General features: G+C 31.7%; 2 protein-coding genes and 1 non-coding gene across 3 annotated transcripts; 1 reads left to right on the top strand and 2 right to left on the bottom strand.

Annotated features, from left to right (window-relative positions):
• The first annotated feature begins 1,563 nt into the window (after positions 1-1,563).
• LOC111423625 (uncharacterized) lies at positions 1,564-15,855 on the top strand. The gene is made up of 8 exons (XM_023056900.2): positions 1,564-1,794; positions 1,855-3,866; positions 3,922-4,306; positions 4,364-4,857; positions 7,978-8,798; positions 13,567-14,765; positions 14,821-15,142; positions 15,194-15,855. Exons 1-8 carry the CDS (start codon positions 1,574-1,576, stop codon positions 15,809-15,811), a joined length of 6,072 nt encoding a protein of 2,023 aa, XP_022912668.2. The 5' UTR covers positions 1,564-1,573; the 3' UTR covers positions 15,812-15,855.
• TRNAG-UCC (transfer RNA glycine (anticodon UCC)) lies at positions 7,822-7,893 on the bottom strand. The gene has a single exon. It is a non-coding gene; the product is annotated as a tRNA-Gly (tRNA).
• Positions 15,856-19,272: 3,417 nt separating the features above from the next.
• On the bottom strand, positions 19,273-20,751 carry LOC111423620 (malectin-B). Its single transcript, XM_023056894.2, has 2 exons — positions 20,107-20,751; positions 19,273-20,049 (listed from the first exon to the last, which is right to left on the bottom strand). Exons 1-2 carry the CDS (start codon positions 20,588-20,590, stop codon positions 19,727-19,729), a joined length of 807 nt encoding a protein of 268 aa, XP_022912662.2. The 5' UTR covers positions 20,591-20,751; the 3' UTR covers positions 19,273-19,726.
• Positions 20,752-20,931: the final 180 nt, after the last annotated feature.

Raw genomic sequence — 20,931 nt, 5'->3', positions numbered from 1 at the left:
GTAAATTATAACTAAAAATTAAAAAAACATATTTCTGATATTTGAAACAAATAGATTTGTTGAACTATTTAATTTATATTTGTTTTACACAAAAGTTGGAATAGATTGCATTATTTCACATTTTTTATTAATATTTAATATTATTATTAAATGACTTAATAAATTATTGATAGATGGCGCTCATATATATATTTTTTTTCAAAAAATTTAATTTTTTTTTCACTTTACTTTTTATACTGTTTCGTTGACTTTGTATCCTAATCTGTTTTTTTTTCTAATGCCAATTTATAATTGAACTGGCAGGGTCGCCATGTAATGTTTAAACTTTTGTATGATTTCTTTTGGGTTTGGAGTGTAATTTATTTAAAATAACTTTTTTTCTTTACTTTCTTTATTTATTCTTACGACGACTACATTACAGGTCTAAGGTTAGCTTACTTCTAATTACCAATATAACAATCACAATTTATTTGTTGAATTGGCAAGTATGCCTACTGGTGCGTTTTTTTGAGTTTATTGACTTGATTAATTATTGTGCAATATTCGCCAACTACAAATACTTTACTTTCCATTACAACACAAAAGTTGGAATAGATTATTTCACATTTTTTATTAATATTTAATATTATCATTAAATGACTTAATAAATCATTGATAGATGGCGCTCATATATTTTTTTTTTAATTCAAATAAACAGCAATATTTGTTTGTATTCAAAAAATTTCTGAAGTGTCAAATTAAAAATCCTGTTTTTTAAGATGGATTATTTATTATTATTTAACATGTTAGAATGTTACATATTAGAAAAGAAAGTAAATTTTATATAAATCTTTAGTAGAATAATTTTTAGTTGTAGCATCGTAATTTACAGGAAACTGTAAATTTAATTTTTTTTACGACACTAAAAAAAGTTTATTTTTAGCTTTATTCTAAAACAATAAGAAATAGACCTATATAACTCCATATTACTGTACAATAATGACATTTTATTATACATGTTTCTTTAAATTCTAAATATTAGGAAAACTATTAAAGAAGGGAACTTGATGAGCAATTCAACTAGCACACAATATACAGGATGTTCCATTTAAAAAACTTAAGAGAAAGCCATTTGAAAAACATCAAAAGTAACTAAGCTTTATAAACAATCTGTATAGTGTATCTAATATTTGTGAATATATCGTCTACCTACTGGCTTTGACTATTGTCTGACGTAGTTTCAAGGCAAAATCGGAAAAAATGTCGTTTTTACATCATTTTTAAAAAGATCCTGTAATGGGCACATTTTGGAAGAACAATTTAATATCTCAAAAACTATGAACGCTGCGAAATAGTAACATATACTGTTGTATAAACAAATTTATTTGTATTCATAATATGATAAAATATACAGGGTGTTCCATTTAAATAAATTTATGTACTCTTCTTAAATTTTACGTAACAGAATATATTTTTTTGTATCCAGGAAATTTTCCCTTTAAAATAAATAAATAAAAAAATCTTAGCCATCTGATTCTAATAAAATAAACATTATAAGTCATTATCTTACAAATGCCAATTTAAAATTTTAAATATGGTTGAAGATAAATTAGCGACACAAAATGTATTTTCGAAATTAATTTTTCTTCCCTTTAACGAACCATGGGCTTATTTCATTGCTTTAACAACGTTATTGAATGTTATTATAAACATAATCCATTTTTTCTTTCAATATAGTACGGAAACTTGGTCTTACATTTACTATGCTTTCGAATTTTTCTTTCTTGTTAACATCATCGGTCTTTTAATACATAGGTAATTATTTTAATTCAACACCTTTTTCATTCAATTTAAATTAATAATTACAAATTTTAGGTATATGCCAAAACAACGAAGAAGCAGAACCGAAGAACCTATTCATCCACTTCACCTATTATTAAATATTATCTCTGTATTGCCGTACTATGAAATTCACTATCTTTTACATTTACATACTTGGAATGTATATAAACCAGTTGATTTTTATAGAATCAAAGTGGTGTTAAGAATTATAAGTGTGTACCTTTTTTTTAAAAGGAAAACAAATTCTGTTGGTATAAATCACGTAGCTGTTGTAATTATGCAACATCTTACAAGAGTGTTGGTGATTAGCGTCGTGTTATCTTGCGTTTGGTATTTGTTTGCGTGTTTTCGTTGCGGTTTTAGAAATTGGACCCATGCTGTACCAACCGATACAATTAACGTTAATAATTCGTTGCATTGGTGGATAACTAGTTTTCATATAACCTCAAGTATTGTGGCGCATAATTGGATGGGGAGAGTGTTAAGTGATAGAGAATTGGAATGGATTTTTATTATATTTTCGATGCTGCTTGGATTTTCGATGCATTTAATGATTTTTTTGGGCGAATTAACAGCCCTTTTCTCCCATCTTCATATTTATCAATTTAATTTTACAACACGCATTAAAAAAACGATGGATCTTCTTAAAGATTGGAACGTGGACCAAAAAATTCAACGAAAAGTGATTGATTATTACGAGTTTTTTTGGGAAAAACGCAAGGGTGAAAAAAAGATGCCTTTGGCGTTTTTTTGGTTACCCGTAACCGTTCAAAGAGCTGTCGCTTTAGATATATTTTGGGATGCTTTAAGACATTCTCATCTGTTAACAATAACGGATATGTCGTTTAAAAAGAGTATTGCAATGGTGATGCGAAGTGAATTTATGTTACCGGGGGATTATATTTATAAAGCCGGGGAGATAAAATCAAAAATGTTTTACATCGTTTCAGGGGTTGTCCAAGTTCTTTCCTCGGAAGATAACGAATCGCCGTATTTATCTTTATCCGCTGGGACTTTATTGGGCGAATTTAACATTTTTCGCCCAATCATTGGAACAGCAAGTGTTAAATGTGCCACGTTTTGTGAATTTCACACATTAAAAACTACGGCTTTAGTAAAGATTTTAGCACAACATCGTTTGACGGCGCAAATGATACACGAACTTGTTTTATCGAGAACTGATAGCGCTAAAAAGTTGTATTCTAAAACTAGATATTTAAGAATTAGAGAAGATAATGATGTCTCAATGAAACGATTTAAACATCAATGGAGAGCTGTACACGCTTTGCATATCAATAAAAAAGAGGAGATTCAAGATAGTCTTTGGCAACAATTAGATAAAACGTTTTACTCGGCTTATTTGGATTTTATGGTGTTAAGTGAAGAAGTTGAATTGAAGATCCAAGCGATTTGTTTAACATCGCAATGTCCACTTATAATGGAGCCTCAATCTAGTTTTCGTCATTTCTGCGATTGGATTGTTTTAATTTGTATTTGCGTGCAGTTTATTTTAATTCCGAAAGTGGCGTTTTTTGATGTTGAGGTGTCGCCTCAAAGCATGGTTTATTTAAGCATTCTCGATATGACGAATTATTTCGACATTTACCTCCAATTAACGACCGCCATTAATCTTCAATCGCAGATTATTTCGAAATGTGGCGAAATTTTTCTTCATCGGATCGTCCAATTTACGTTTCTCATCGATGTGGTGGCCAGCTTTCCATATCCACTGTTAGTTAAATATGTTGGGCTAAAGGATTTGGTGTTATTGTCTACTTTACCAAGAGTTATTAAAATTTATAAACTATTCGTGCTCATCGATGAGAAATTAAAAAGCCCTTTCCGAAGAAACATTTTTCTTAAAATTATTAAATACGTTTTACTTCATTTAATAACGATTTATTTATTTTCTACAGGATATTACGCTATTGCGTGTTTCAAAAATCTTTGTATAATGAATAGTTGGTTTTCCCAATTTAGAATACCCTCCGAACAACGTTTTAGCATCGCTATATATCATATTTCCTCTGTATATTTAGGAGTCGGTAAGAAAACAACAACCCAACCCAACCACTTTTATTAACAACTTTTTATCTTTAGGAGTCACCGATGTTATATCTTACCTTTTAACCGATGTGATATATCGAACAATCATGATATACTTCGCTTATTTCTTATTCACAACAAGCATCGCTGATATAACAGCCAGCGTTGTGTTAAGTGTCCGAAAAGGTTACGCTCATCAAGACGAAATCCAAATGGTCGATCATATCATGAAGCAACGAAGCATCGACATGAATCTCCGTAAAAGATTAATGAAGATTCTAAATTTTAATTGGCGACTAAACGAAGGTTCCGACTTGTATGGCCCTCACGGGATACTTCGTTTATCAGAAAAACTTAAAGCAGATACATACACCGAAAGAATTATGAATACTCTCAAATTAGTGCCTTTATTTCAATCGTTTGAGCCACAAGTTGTAAAGTGAGATTAAACCAAGTCTAATTATTGTAACGTTTTAATCCAACCTTAACATTACAGGCTTTGTGCGGCGCATATGAAAATTTCTGTTTTACCCCCCGGAACGCATTTAATGAACGCTGGGATATTAACAATGACCGTGTACGTAATTGTACGTGGTAAATGCTCAATGACTTCAGATCTTCCCGGCGATAAAGAACGTAAAAGTGTTGTTATCTTAAAAAGGGGAGATATGCTAGCACCGTTGGAATTATTACATCGCCTTAAATCGTTTGTAACGATCCAAACAATCACTGCCGTTGAAATTCTGGAGTTGCCCTATGAAACTTTTCAAGATATTATTAAGAGTCACCCCTTAACAAACGAACCTTTACAAATGTCGCTAACTGAACATATTGAAAAATTTCAAAATACTTTGTATAAAAAAGGATGTAGATTGCCACCGATGATTTCAGTTATACCAGCTTTAGGAGGAGTTGATTCCTTTTCGTATACTGTTTATAAAAGGAAATTGCTTATCATTGATGAGTATACTAAAGCTTTTCTTGAAATGAGTAGGTTATATTTTTTTGTTATTTTAAACTACAAATTAATTTAAGTCGAGATAGCTTACATATTCTGGAGGTACAATAACTTTTCGTAATCAACTTAGACCTTCATTGAGCCATGTCTCATCAAAGAAAATTTTCTTTCCTTCACGTAGGGGAGTTATAATAATTCTTGTTTTAGGTCTTGTGCTAGTTCTAGTTTTAGTTCAACAAAAATATGCAGCATAGCGACATCTTATGCAAAGTAAAAACTTTCAAAAATAAACTTTTTTTTAGTGTTGTCAAAGAAATTAAATTTACAGTTTCCTGTAAATTATAACTAAAAATTAAAAAAAAAACATATTTCTAATATTTGAAACAAATACATTTGTTGAAGTATTTAATTTATATTTGTTTTACACAAAAGTTGGAATAGATTGCATTATTTCACATTTTTTATTAATATTTAATATTATTATTAAACGATTTAATAAATTATTGATAGATGGCGCTCATATATATTTTTTTAATTCAAATAAACAGCAATATTTGTATTCAAAAATTTTCTGAAGTGTCAAATTAAAAATTCTGTTTTTTAAGATGAATTACGAAAAGTTTAACATGTTAGAATGTTACATATTAGAAAATAAAGTAAATTTTGTATACATTTCTAGTAGAATAATTTTTAGTTATAGCATCGTAATTTACAGGAAACTGTAAATTTAATTTTTTTGACGACACTAAAAAAAAGTTTATTTTAGCTTTATTCTAAAACAATAAGAAATAGACCTATATAATCTCGTATTACTGTACATTAATGACATTTTAAAGAAACTATTAAAGAAGAGAACTTGATGAGTAATTCAACTAGCACACAATATACAGGTGTTCCATTTAAAAAACTTAAGAAAAAACCATTTGAAAAACATCAAAAGTAACTAAGCTTTATAAACAATCTGTATAGTGTATCTAATATCTGTGAATACTATCGTCTACCTACTGGCTTTGACTATTGTCTGACATAGTTTCAAGGCAAAATTGGAAAAAATGTCGTTTTTACATCGTTTTTAAAAATACCTGTAATGGGCATATTTTGCAAGAACAATTGAATATCTCAAAAACTATGAACGCTGCGAAATAGTAACATATACTGTTGTATAAACAAATTTATTTGTATTCATAATATGATAAAATATACAGGGGTGTTCCATTTAAATAAATTTATGTACCCTTCTTAAATTTTACGAAGAGTAAAAATTTTCCTTCCTTCACATAGGGTAGTTATAATAATTCTAGTTTTAGGTCTTTAATCTAGTGTTAGTTCTAGTGTAAAACTAGAACTAACGCTAGATCAAGAACTAGAAACATTCGGGTTTAGCCGCACGTCTCTCAAGACGGCTAAACCCGAATGATTCTAGTTCTAGGTCTTGTGTTAGTTCTAATAATAGTGTAAAACTACAACTAACACTAGACCTAGAATTAGAAAGTTTCCGAAACTTAGTTCTAATTTTAGTTCAATAGAAATATGCAGCATAGCGATATCTTATGCAAAGTAAAAACTTGCAAAAATAAACTTTTTTTTAGTGTTGTCAAAGAAATTAAATTTACAGTTTCCTGTAAATTATAACTAAAAATTAAAAAAAACATATTTCTGATATTTGAAACAAATACATTTGTTGAACTATTTAATTTATATTTGTTTTACACAAAAGTTGGAATAGATTTCATTATTTTACATTTTTTATTAATATTTAATATTATTATTAAATAACTTAATAAATTATTGATAGATGGCGCTTATATATATATTTTTTTAAAGTCCCTAGATTTACAAAGTACCGCGGTTCATGAAGCCCGTTTTCGAGCCAAAATGGCGGTTTGACAGCTTGTCACTGCATCTCACCACTTATTTACAAAAATATTGCAGTCTTGTTGCCTTTGGAGTTGCAAAAATGGCCGTAAAAAGGACTTTCGACTCTTCAGAGTACCACGAGAAAGAAAGAAAAGAAATTTGGCGTTATGTTTTGGTTTGTAGTTTTAAATTTCCCGCTTGACATTCGAGCCAAAATGTCGTCAAACCGCGGTACTTTGTAAATCTAGGAGCAACATTTGTTTGTAATCAAAAATTTTCTGAAGTGTCAAATTAAAAATCCTAAGTTTAACATGTTAGAATGTTACATATTAAAAAATAAAGTAAATTTTATATAAATTTTTAGTAGAATAATTTTTAGTTATAGTATCGTAATTTACAGGAAACTGTAAATTCAATTTCTTTGACGACACTAAAAAAAAGTTTTGTTTTTTATTTGTGTTTTGTTGGCCATTTTTTAAGCATGCCATTACATTTCTACTAGTCCCAAGTCTGATAAAATGCGAGGGGAAGGTGGCCGGCGCTGCGAAATAAGTATCTATCGTTAAAAACTGAAAAATCGGAAATATCTCCAAAACCTTTGAAGATAGACACCATGACACCTGTATAAAACTGAAAGGAAATTAAATTTTACATCCAGTTATGCAAAAACTGGTATATTATTCCATTTAAAAAAATTTAGTTATCCATGATTAAAAAGTTCGAAAATTACAGATCCCTTCTTAACTACGTATATAACACTCTATAATATAAATTCATAATTTTTTATTAGCAAACGTGTGCTCTTTTATTGTTAATCCAAAACAAAAAACCAAATCTTTCTAGCTTTCACAGTTTCGGCAATATTACTTAATTTATAAGACGCTGCAAATGTAATTTTTTTTCAAAAATCATCATAATTAAAAAACGATACCATTTAGAATCCAAAATTGCAATATTATACAGGTTGTTCCATTTAAAATAACAAAGTTGATATCCATTTCCGGTAGAAGCGGAAGTCCACCATTACTGAAACTAATTTTAAAATGTGTACAATATGATTCGATTCAACTTTTATTTGAAACATTTTTTGGCTATGGACCGAGGCAACTTAGGTGGGACAGCCTGTATATAAAAAAAAGTGCGATGGCCGGGAATCGAACCCGGATCAACTGCTTGGAAGGCAACTATGCTGACCATTACACCACCATCGCCACTTACATTTTACTGTCTTAAGAAAATTGAGCACATTCAAAATTAAATCAATTTTACCATTACAATTTATTAATTAATTTTAGAACATTGGTCATGGTTACGTTACGTTCTTCTCCGTCGCACAATTGACCCCAAAGGAAAATTTTTTATTACTTGGGAAGCATTTAGAATAACAACAATCTTAGTTGACATAACTTTGGGTTTGTTAACGGCGAATTTGCTTTCGACGAAATTGGCCGTGGTGAGTGGTTTGGTGGGAAGTTTTTGCTTCGTGGCAGCTGTAGATGTTTATGTTCGGTTGCATTGTCAATACTATAATAATGATGGAATCTTGATAACACACCCACTTTATACCGCAAAGCATTATATTGGATGTTCGTTCCCTATAGATATCATCCAAACTTTACCACAGTTTTTATTAAGATCAGCTTATGTGTTTGGATCTGGAAATATCATGCAAACTAAAGCCCTGTTGAGAATTTGTTTGAGATCTCTACAAATATATCGGTTTTATAAGTCGATGACTTACTTAGAAAGCTTGGTTACTTGGTGGTGGGGATCTTTACTAATCAAAGCGAAATATACGGTGTTTCTTATTGGATTTTTATTAGCAATAACTAATATTTTGATGATTCTTACGTGTTCGTTTGTTGATGTTACCGAAACCGAATTTTATATTAACTGTAGTGGAAGAACTTGGATTACTACTTCTTCACTCCCAGAAATACTTTCAACAAACACCGTATTTATTCAAACTTTATATTACGTAGTATGTATTTACGCAGGAACTTTAACTGGTATTTTCGGAATTGGAAGTGGAAATGAGTTAACAACTTTTATTATTTTGATGTGGATACTTTCTATGGTAAGATGGATCGTTATAAGCGGATTCACAAGTTGTACCGTAAGTATACTTTACCTTCCAGTACAGGGTGTCCCAAATTCGTTGTCCACGTAGGCTATCTTCGAAACTAAAAAAATGAAGATATAAAGAAATTTCGCTTTTCAAGAAATTGCTGATGCCAAAAACTTCGAACAGCCATCGTCAAAAAGTGAAAAATTTGCGAAAACGACAAACGCGAATATCTCACTTATTGCCAAAGATGGAATATTATAATTAAAACGTTGTATGGGGAAGCCGTAAACAAAACTAACCTTACCCAATATTTTTTTCCACGGTGATTGACAGGTGAAAACAAAACTGACCTATTCTAACATTCCTTCACGCTTTAATTGTAGTGTCTTCACGCTTTAATTGGGGTTCAAAAGAAAACCGACTTTCCTTCACGCTATAATTGGAGTTTCAAAACAAAACTGACCTATCCTAACATTCCTTCACGCTATAATTGCGGTTTCTTCACGCTATAATTGGGGTACAAAAGAAAACCGACAGTCCGTCACGGTATTATAGGGGTTCAAAAGAAAACCGACGTTCCTTCACGCTATAATTGGAATTTCAAAACAAAACTGACCTATCCTAACATTTCTTCACGCTATAATTGCGGTTTCTTCACGCTATAATAAGGGTTCAAAAGAAAATCGACATTCCTTCACGCTATAATTGGGGTTCAAAAGAAAACCGACATTCCTTCACGCTATAATTGGAGTTTCAAAAGAAAACTACCGGTCTTAACATTTCTTCACGCTTTAATTACGGTTTCTTCACGCTATAATTGGGGTACAATAGTAAACCGACAGTCCGTCATGGTATTATAGGGGTTCAAAAGAAAACCGACATTCCTTCACGCTATAATTGGAGTTTCTTCACGCTATAATTCGAGTTTCAAAAGAAAACTACCTGCCTTAACAATCCTTCACGCTTTAATGGGGTGTCAAAAGAAAACTACCGGTCTTAACATTTCTTCACGCTTTAATGGGGTGTCAAAAGAAAACTACCGGTCTTAACATTTCTTCACGCTTTAATTACGGTTTCTTCACGCTATAATTGGGGTACAAAAGAAAACCGACATTTCTTCACGCTATAATTGGAGTTTCAAAAGAAAACTACCTGTCTTAACATTTCTTCACGCTTTAATGGGGTGTCAAAAGAAAGCTACCGGTCTTAACATTTCTTCACGCTTTAATGGGGTGTCAAAAGAAAACTACCGGTCTTAACATTCCTTCACGCTATAATTGGCGTTTCAAAAGAAAACTACCTGTCTTAACATTCCTTCACGCTTTAATGGGGTGTCAAAAGAAAACTACCGGTCTTAACATTTCTTCACGGTTTAATGGGGTGTCAAAAGAAAACTACCGGTCTTAACATTTCTTCACGCTTTAATTACGGTTTCTTCACGCTATAATTGGGGTACAAAAGAAAACCGACCTTCCTTCACGCTATAATTGGCGTTTCAAAAGAAAACTACCTGTCTTAACATTCCTTCACGCTTTAATGGGGTGTCAAAAGAAAACTACCGGTCTTAACATTCCTTCAAGGCTGGGCGGTGGCTCAGCGGTTAAACTCTCGGGTTGACACGCAGACGTTCCGGGTTCGAGCCCCGGTTTAAACATATTCACCAAGCCGCCCACCCGTCCTTCGGAGGGGACGTTAAGCCGTCGGTCCCGGCAACCAGTCGTACACCTCTGGTTGTCGTTATCACCCATGTGTGTAAGGGGTTTGAACACATGGCTGAATGCGCGTTAGCGTTCTTGAAGCCACACCTCGTGAGAGCGTACCCGGGCCAAGGGTTGATGAGCAGCTTTGCTCCACCTTGGTACGGAGGGGCCAGCGAGTGAGTGGCATCATTGAGCGGCACCTGACAGGGGCGAACCCGCACTGGGCCTGTGCCGTATCACGCCCGGTGAGGGGGGTCGGTCAGGAAGCGGAATCAGCCAGAAATCGAGTTAAGCTCGCGTTTATCATCTCAGACCTCTTAGAGGAGGATGTACAAGGGGCCCGTTGGGGCCTAGGTGCCGCGTATAGTATACGCACTCCCCGTAACATACATACATACATACAACATTCCTTCACGCTTTAATTACGGTTTCTTCACGCTATAATTGGGGTTCAAAACAAAACTGACCTATCATAACATTACCCAATATTTAATACTCTTGTCGGAGTTGATTAACATTTGTAAACAAAATTAACCTAACTCAACTTTTTCAGTTTTTTCCGATAGGATAAAAACAAAAGACGATAAGTGTTTGGAGTTTTCGGCATTAGCAATTTGTTGAAAAACGAGATCATGATAAGCAAGCAACATTTTTTCTATCTCTTTTAGTTTCAGAGATAGCCTACGAGGACAACGAATTTGGGACATACTCTACACGTGCTTACACAGTGACATGTTAAACCCGAATGTTTCTAGTTCTAGTGTTAGTTCTACTTTTAGTTCAATATTTTCAATTTTTTTTCTAAGTTATGCATAGCACAATTGTATAACACCTAGTAAATACATAGTAATTAGTTACTTATTTTTAACACCAAATTAAACTAGATAATGTTTTGCAGCTTTTTCCAATCTGCTTTACCTGTTTAGATGCGAATGATGCAATTTCTGATGACACCGATGCTGCTTTCAAGTCGCGATGGAGGTCGGTGTTTCTTAAATACTAGGGTGCTTCAGTATGCACCTTAGTACTTTGTTCTGGAATCTTTGAATCAGACTTGCATTTATCTTGTCAACCCCACAGTTGGATTCCGTATGTCCATTTTGGTTTTAATACTTGCTTCTTTATTAGCAACTTGTTTCTTAGTGATAGCGTTAATTTTCTGCCAATAAGCCAATACAGGTGTCTAAATTTGATATCAAGTTCCTCACTTTTTTTTTTGACGTGAGCTTTCCATTTGAGTTTGGCATCCAGCGTCATACGGATTGCATTGCCATTTATGTGTACTGGCACATAGCTTACTTTATTATAAGTAAAGTTTATATATGCCGATTTATTTGTATTTAGTTTTATTAGCCATCGTTTGGTCAAGTTTTCTATTGAATTTAAAGTTATTTGCTGCAACTATTTCATTTTCTGCAACAGCCAAGATCGCTGTGTTTCTGAGTTTCTGGTACCTGAGTAGAAGAGGTCGAATGTGTAGAGTAAGTACAGTGTTGGGCCAAGCACAATTCCTTGAGGAACTCCGGCTCGTATTTCATGTAGTGGTGAATAAGTGTTTAAAGTATCGATCAGAAAGATACGATTTTAATAGATGATGGTAATATTTGGTCTAGTTTGTAATTTAAACCACCTAACCAGACTTTGTCGAAAGCTTGTGCAACATCCAGAAATACGGCGGAGCAATCTTTATTTTCTTCCATTGCTATTTCGATAGTATTCGTTATTATATGCACTTGGTCTATTGATGCATGTTTATTCCGAAACCCAAATTGATGTGTTGGAATTACGGCTTTTTCTTCTATGACAGGTTTTAGTCTTTTTAATAGTAATTCTTCAAACAGTTTTGATAGTAAGGGTAATAATGATATTGGCCTATATGATGTTACATCAGAGGGAGGTTTACCAGGTTTTGGTATCATTATTATTTCAGCAACTTTCCATACGCTTGGGAAGTATTTCTGTTTAAAAGCAGCATTAATTATGTGTAATAGTTTTGTAATCGCCCGTTTTGGTAGATGTTTCAATGTTTATCCAATAATTAGTTTTTGTATTTCATAATACAGTTCTTTCATTCTTACACATGGTATATTACTCTGCTGATCACTTTGAATTACGCTAGGGACACTATTTAGCATGTTTAGCACTGTTTCTTGATTGCCTTAGCCCAATTTCCATTATTATTTCGAATTAGGTGTATGTGTTTTTGGAACTTTAAGCTTTCTTGTTGTCTTCCACAGAGAATAATTAGTACTGGCATCGTCAGTAAGATCTTTTAAGTAATTTTGGATATTATTTTGTTTGTGGCTATCTGTTAATGCTCTTAATTCGGCTGTTATTTTATTTAATTTAGTTTTATCACTAGAAATTCTATTGGTTTGCCATTTCTTTCTTGCTTTCCGTTTTTCTGCAATTTTGTCTCTAATAAATTTAGGATAAATATTAGATGTAGGTTTTGGTGTCAAAATTGGTGTTGAGGCCCAGGCTGCGTTTTGTATATCTTTTAAGAACTTTTCGACTTCATTGTCAATGTCTTCGCTTGTTTTCATAAGAGCATTAAGATGAATTTTACTATCTAATGTAAAATGTTCTTTGTTATTTAGAGTAATAATTACTTTAAGTGATCTGAGTCCAGCCCTAACTCTTCTTCTATGTTTACGAAGTCAAGCGATATATTTTTCTATTGCATGGTTCAGTTCTCTTCTTTTTGTATTTGTCAAGCGAGAACCCAAGACATATGTTTTGCATTAAAATCTCCTCCAAGTATAAATTTGTTGTCAAGATGTAGTAGAATTTCTCCTTTGAGATTATATCTCAGTGGCATGTACGTTACTGCTACATATATTAAGCCATTAGCAGTTTAAACTTTTACCACTGTAGTTTGGTGTTGTTCAGGACTAATTGTATTACTCAAATAGTGGTCAACATTCCTTTTAATGCAACGTTAGGCAACAACCTAACGCTGAATAACAACTAAAACTAGAGTTATCACTAGAACTAATACTAGTCCTAGAACTGTCCCTCACATCCCGAATGTTTCTAAATTCTAGGACTGAAAGTCCACGCGTGTTTATTGTAAGGTTAAAACTTATAAATTTGATTTGAATGATTTGTTTTAGACTGGAGGTGGAATTAATTTAGCAAATTATCAAGCTCGTATGAAACAATTTTTAAAATTTGCAAAAGATGTCCGACTTCGCGATCATTTAATAAAAGAAACTGTAGCGCATAACGAAATGGTTTGGAAACTAACTCAAGGATCAAACATTGCAAAAATCTGCTCAAAGTTTAATCCGTTTCTAAGATCTCAATTTATATGTTTCTTATATGAATCGACGTTAAGAGTGACGAGATTAATGTTAAATTCTTCCGAACCGTTTTTATTGGCGGTTGCACAACGAGTACAAGAAGTACATTATAAAGCAGGGGCTGATGTAATTCGATGCAACGATGTTCAAGCTTATATATACGTTGTATATACCGGGTTGGTTGAAATTTCCGTTGCAAGTTGCCCAGTGTGTTTGTTGGAAAAAGGGGGTGTATTTGGTTGTTTTTCTGCAACTAATGGCGAAAGACAAATGATATCAGCTAAAGCAATAACAAATATAACTCTTTTAGCTATTAAGAGTAAAGAGTTTCATAGATTGTTGCAGTATTGGAAGAATGAATCTGCAGAAGAAATTCTTAACGTTATTTTATCAACTAGACAAGAATACAACATCTCACTTATGTGCACGGTTCCACCAGAAATATTTCACAAAAAATATTTAAGAAGCATTAAAGGTCATTTGTTGAGGTACCACAAATACTTGGAAAGATTTAATAGAATACTGCCAGTCACGGGAATGAAATATAAATATTGGAAATACATAGTTTGCGTTCATATATCTTTTATTACCAGCACAGCTTCGTTATTAAATTTGTGTATTAATATAAAAACACCAACACCCCTTGTGCTAATGCTGTTATTTTCTCTTTCCGATGTTATATTTGCAATTAATCTGCTTATTGGGTTCAGTATGTATTATCAAGATCCTTATTCGGGGGTTTTAGAAAAAATCGGGAAGAATATCGCCATTAAGTATTTAAAATCATATTTTACCTTCGACTTGTTGATTTGTTTTCCATTCGAACAAATTGGATCATTATTTATGACAAGCGGTTCGAAACTATTTGGCATAAATAGAATAATAAGATATTATTATTTAGTAGACTATTACAACCAGTGTAACGCAAAATTAACTGTTAGTAAACATCTACGTTGGACTTATTTATTGTACAAGACACTATTTTATATTCAATTAACTGCAAATGTTTGGTAATTAAAATTTTTTTCTTATTTTTTTATTGATTCATTATATATTTTATTGCAGGTTAATATTTGGTTGTGACGATGGAGTTTGCCGATACGTTTATAACATAGTCGGACGTCCAACTTACTTTATCGATACAAAATCGATTAGAACAGCCATAATCGTAACTTACGCCTTAGTTATAAGCATGTTTTCTTCCACCGGGTTAAGATTAGTTTGCCCACACAACACCAATCAATTAATAATTATTTTAATAGTATCATATTTAATTCAATACATCATTGCAACCATCATAAGCGGTTTTGCCACATTAATTATGATAGAACGAAGCATCATGATGAAGTATCAACACGAAATTGATATTCTCAAACAGTACCTAAAGGTTTTTAATTTCATTTTTTACAAACTTATCTTGATACACTTTCTTTATTAGGGTCGTGATTTATCCCCACCAATTTTTAAATTAGTGTGGGAATATCTCCTACAATTGTGGAATATGCAAAGAGGAGAATGGGTGCCTAAAGCTTTATACGACGCCCCTTCGTACTTAAAACAAGATATCATGAAATCGCTTTATATGCAACATATCGAATCTCACTATTTGTTTGAAAACACCCACATAGATTTCCTTCGGCAATTAGTTATCCATTTGAAACGATGCATCTATTTACCGGGAAATTATATTGTCGAAAGCGGTGATGTTGATAGTGCAATTTACTTCATTCATAAAGGAGAAGTTGCTGCTTACATGGTATCCGGTGATGAAGAAATCCAATGTTACTTTTTAAGTGCAAACATGTCGTTTGGGGAAAATCAGGGATTGCAAAAAATACCTTATCAACATTCGTATAAGGCAATTACGACTGTGGAAATTTTAGTTTTAAAGAAGGAATCTTGGGATTATTTAGTAACGCATTTTCCTGCAAGTTATGAACTTATACAGGCTAAATCTCTTGAGTATGGACTTCGTTTTCAAGCTACGTATGCTGGAAAAACTGGTGGTGTTGCAGTTTCTTTAAATGCATCTTTTTCTCTAACACAGTCTCTATAATTATAATTATCTATAATTAATTTATATTTCAAACATGTTTAAATGTTCGCTACTTAATAAATCTATTCAGTATGCAAAATAAGTTTTTGATGATTTATTTTATTTATTATACTCTATTTTTTAATTCGGAGGAGAATTTTTAAATTGACGCGCCAAAATGAAGTGTTGCTATTGGTCAGTTTTAAGTAAAAATTACTCTAGGAAAATTCGACGAGATGTTACAAAATATAAACTTAAACGCCTTAATTGCTCTAAGAGACTAGATATTGCTGGCAGAAGAGTGAGTGTTACAAAACAGAGATTAGACACTACTACCAAAAAACCAAATACTGTTAGCAGAAGACTTAATTTTACTGTCAGAAGACCAAATTATGTTGTTATAAAACTAGATATTACCAATGGTACAAATCCCTTTTAAATTTCTCTCCAATACTTCTTAAAATTGCATCCATCGCTTCCCGATTTCTATGTTCCTGAGATTTGGTATTCCAAAGAACTGAATTTTCTTCATGCAATTCAATTAATTCAAATATTTCTTCTTGGGATTTTTATAGCTTGCAGAATCTTCTGTTGCGAGTTCTCGTAAAAGTTTAGCAGAAGCACCCAAAGTAGATCGACGACTAATCCATGGTTTAACCCATGCACGACCTTTTCGTCGTTTCTTTTTCTGTATTTCTTTAATCTTCTTTTTGCACTAAAAGTTTAGTGACTACTTTGCATGCTTCGGAAAGTTCACTCGATATATTGCGCACTGTGCAATACACTTTAAAAATGAAACTGGCGTGTCACTTATTTTTGTTTTCGCACAAGGTCCGTTGATTAAATATACTGTATAAGGTTATCCAACTCCATATGAACGCTGTTGTTATGAACGTATCCCCCCGCAAAGGCCTTGCTGTGACGTCATTGGAAGAATTAACATTTTTATATTTATATTTATAGTGTATTTCACTTAAGAAGCAATATACAAAAATATAAAATAAAATTAAAAAATATTTAAAATATAAAGCGAAATATTAACGGTTATAATTTTATTATTGTTAGGTTATCCAACTTGACTCGGTTACCATGGTGATTAAGATCCAAATATTGCAGGTACTTGTCAAAATTGAATTTAAGTTCTTTTAAGGAAAAAGTCTTATTTAATGGTTTTAAAAGGCTGTATTTAACTCAAAATTGGTTTATCTAGGGTATTATAAACAAGGTAAGTGGATTAAATCAAAAAAAGATATTTTTAATTTATTTCTCTTAATTAGAATCGATTTAAATTAACTACAATTAACGAATTTGTTATGAATGCGAAATAATCGTAACGAATTGTTTTAAAATTAATAAAAATTAGGTTAGAATTGATAAAAAAGTCGGAATAAAATTTTATTATTTTAAGGTTATCCAACTTGACTCGGTTACCATGGTGATTAAGATCCAAATATTGCAGTTGCTTGTCAAAATTGACGTTGAATTTAAGCTTTTTTAATGAAAAACACATAATTAATTGGATTTAAAGGTTGTATTTAATTCAAAATGGGTAAATGGATGAAATTATAAGCAAGGTAAGTGAATTAAATCAAAAAAAAATATTTTTAGATCAATTAAAATGTACAAGAATTTAGGGTTAAATAACAATTAAAACTAGAACATTAGACCTAGAACTAGAAACAGTGGGGTTTAGCCGTGAAAAAAACTTTCAGTTGTCAATGTCAACTTTAATTTTATTATATTCGTAATCTTCATAAAATAACCTTTAAAGTGAGTCATATTCATATTATGTTAGCAACAGCATCCACTTCTTCTACCACCACCACCGCCACATCCTCCACGTCTCCTTGGTTCTTCATCGCTGAAGGAGTCGTAAGAATCATAAGAGTCATCATACGACGAAGAATCGTCACTGCTGCTATAATATCTGCTGTTTCTTCGGCCGGTTCTTGTTGCCGGTTTTAAAACTTGACGTATTTATCTCAAAAAACCAAAAAGTTCGAACTTCTAACTTTTAATTTTGACATATTTGTCAACTTCATAAAAATTCTTTTAAAATGAGTCTAAACTCGACATATTTAACTTTAATATTAATGGAAATACAATCACTTCCGGTTTGAAACGTCAATTTTGACATATTTGTTATCTTCATTAAAAAACCTTTAAAATGAGTCCAAAGATGACGCACTTATCTCAAAAAACAAAAAAGTTAGAATAAAAATCGTTAAACCCGAAGTTAGCAACAATGAAGATAATTTAATTTTTAAATATTAATACCAACCTTAATTTTTGATTCTTTTTAATTGTATTTCTGTTTTTGTGACAAATATTAAGAAATTTTATAAAAATTAAGAATATGTCAAAATGACATTGACATTTCAAATCGGAAGTTGCTTATAGCTTGAGTAATATTGGAATTAAACGTATCATGTTTGAGCTCCTTTTAAAGGATTTTTCACAACGATTACAAATATGTCAAAATTGACGTTGACATTTGTAACCGAAAGTTGACCATAACTTCATTAATATTGAAGATAAATATGTCGTGTTTGTACTCATTTTAAAGGATTTTTAATGAAGATCACAAATATGTCAAAATTGAGGTTGACATTTTAAATCTGAAGTTACTTATCATATAATAGACAAATGGACAACTTCATGGTGTTCTCTTATGATGTATTCTTTATTAAAAAAAAACATTAAAATGAGTTCAAACATGATGTTGCTAGATATCACTATGTTGTATATTTTTATTGCACTAAAACTAGACCTAGAATTAGAAAAATTCGGGTTTAGCCGTGCGTCTTCAGACGTTATACTATTACTAAACCCGAAACTTTCTAGTTCTATATCTAGTGTTCGGAATTCGAGGTATTTAACGATCTCGGGCACCTGTATATTATTCTTTTCCTCCAATGACATCACGTTTCCTACCTCACTCGTCAACGTCAATTTGTTCGAGTTGGATAACCAATACTCAACGGTCCTTGATGTAAACCTTTACTGGCGTGTACATATAGTATAGAACTGGCGCAATTACTGGCTCCACTAAATCCATGCATGTATAAACTCATCTTAATGTCAAACTATATTGATATGTTGCATTTTATGTAGGACAAAGTAAGTAGGTACGCCTTGGTTTTTATTATGTTTAAACAAATAAGTAATTAAATTCGTAACTACAGTTTACTTAAAATCCTCTTTGGTTTTAAAAATCCCGCCAAATAAATAGCTTTGAAAAATTACACTGTGTAAACGTGACTTTTCATTTTACTCCTCCGAATTAAAAAATAGAGTATAGAAAAGTAATAATAAATATTTTGAATACATATGTAATTCGACTAATGAATGCTAAAGGGCAGCAAATATTGCTAAACTCTTTAATAAACCTTCTATTTGGTAAAACGATTATTTTATAACTGAAAAGAATAAAAAAGATACAAAATAGTTAAGGATATATATTGAAACTGTAAATAAACCACTTAATTTAAAAATATTTATTTAAGACTCTATTAAAAAAAAAAGAAATAAAAGTTATAACAACCCACATTATATCATTAATAACAATATATTAAAAAAAGACCATCAAAAAAGGTTTCAACAATTCACAAAACAAGACAATTTCATTTATAAATAATTAAGTACTAAATTGTGCATTATACCAGTACTTTGTACTTTAATACACTGTGACACACGAAATAGCATAAATAATAATACTATACCAGAAATACTTGATTTCATATTTGTGTATCATTTCATTTTCAAAAAATAGTTACCCAAAAAGAAATTATTCTAAGTACAGGATTCAATAAAAGTACAATGTGCGCCAGTCTGGAGAGTACATTATTAATAAATTTACCTAATCACAACAACGTTCTTTATTCTTATTTTATTTAAGAAGGAAAGTCGTAGTTTCTTTATTACGCGTCTTTGAGATCACAACCTGCAAAGGCAGAATAATAATGGTATAAACGTTCCAATCGCAATGAACACTGGTAACATTGTTGATGAGTCGTCTATTTCGTATGGATCTGGTTGTTTTGGACCACTTGGTCTTCGGTTTTTTATTGGTATTATTTCTGGTTCTTCTTCAACTTGTTCTACTTCTAAAGGAGCAAGTTTTGGCACCGAATCCACTTTACCTTTAACTACATACATTGCATTTATCTTTGGATTGTCTTTATATCCTTTTATAAATTCGACACGGATACGATTTCCTCGTATTTCTGATGATTCTTCTTCATTATAATACAGTTTTCCTTTAAGAAGATGATTTATTTAAATATATATTAAAAGAAATTATTTATTATTATTACCTTTAGAAATTTTAAAAGGAACATATTCATCATGAGCGACTCCACGTCCAACTTTATCAAATATATCCAAGTCAGAAATAATAACATGATCACCATTCAAAACAACATCAAAAACCTTTTGATCTGGACCATTAAAATAAACTTCACAGAATTTTAAAACCAACACATACTCCCCATCCGTATATAAAGGGATATCATAACCAAAAGTGTTGGTATGATATCTCTCAGTTTGATAAAGCACATGGTCGTTTTGAGGCACTCTTCCAATATGAAATCTTTTTCCATAATCTGATGCTGTCCCTATCTTTCCATGAAGGGGATCTCTTTCATAATACACACCGTCAGAGTCCGTGTGCGCTTCACCGCCACAATTTATCGCGTACACAATTTGTCCCATACAAACAGCATGGTTTATACATGAGGAAAAAATGAGGAGAACGACAATTAAAGCTTTTAAAATCGTACATAACCTGTACCGTGACATCTCTTTTTCCGGGTGGGTGAGGTTCTACGTGGCGTCAGCTCATCAAATCGTTTTTTAGAGGCCTTATCACCGGTTCATTTATTTATGAAAAGTTTAATTTACGATAACGATATTTAGGTTACCTTTTCTACCCGATTTATTGACGTGTAATGTATAGAACAACATTGTGCATATTCATAATTTATTTTGTAGATAATAGATGGCGCTTTATTATTTTCTCTATCTATTTTTGAAATTTATTAATAATATGGTAAAAATTAAAAAAACTTTTTATTAAAACTAGTTAACTTAAATTTGTTTAATTAAGATTTGTAAATATTTATTAATGAAAAGGGTAATCT

The sequence above is a fragment of the Onthophagus taurus genome, chromosome 2, assembly GCF_036711975.1.
Source record: "Onthophagus taurus isolate NC chromosome 2, IU_Otau_3.0, whole genome shotgun sequence".
NCBI lineage: Eukaryota > Metazoa > Arthropoda > Insecta > Coleoptera > Scarabaeidae > Onthophagus > Onthophagus taurus.
The sequence above is the reverse complement of the archived record's forward strand: the minus strand, read 5'-3'. Positions and strand labels throughout refer to the sequence as shown.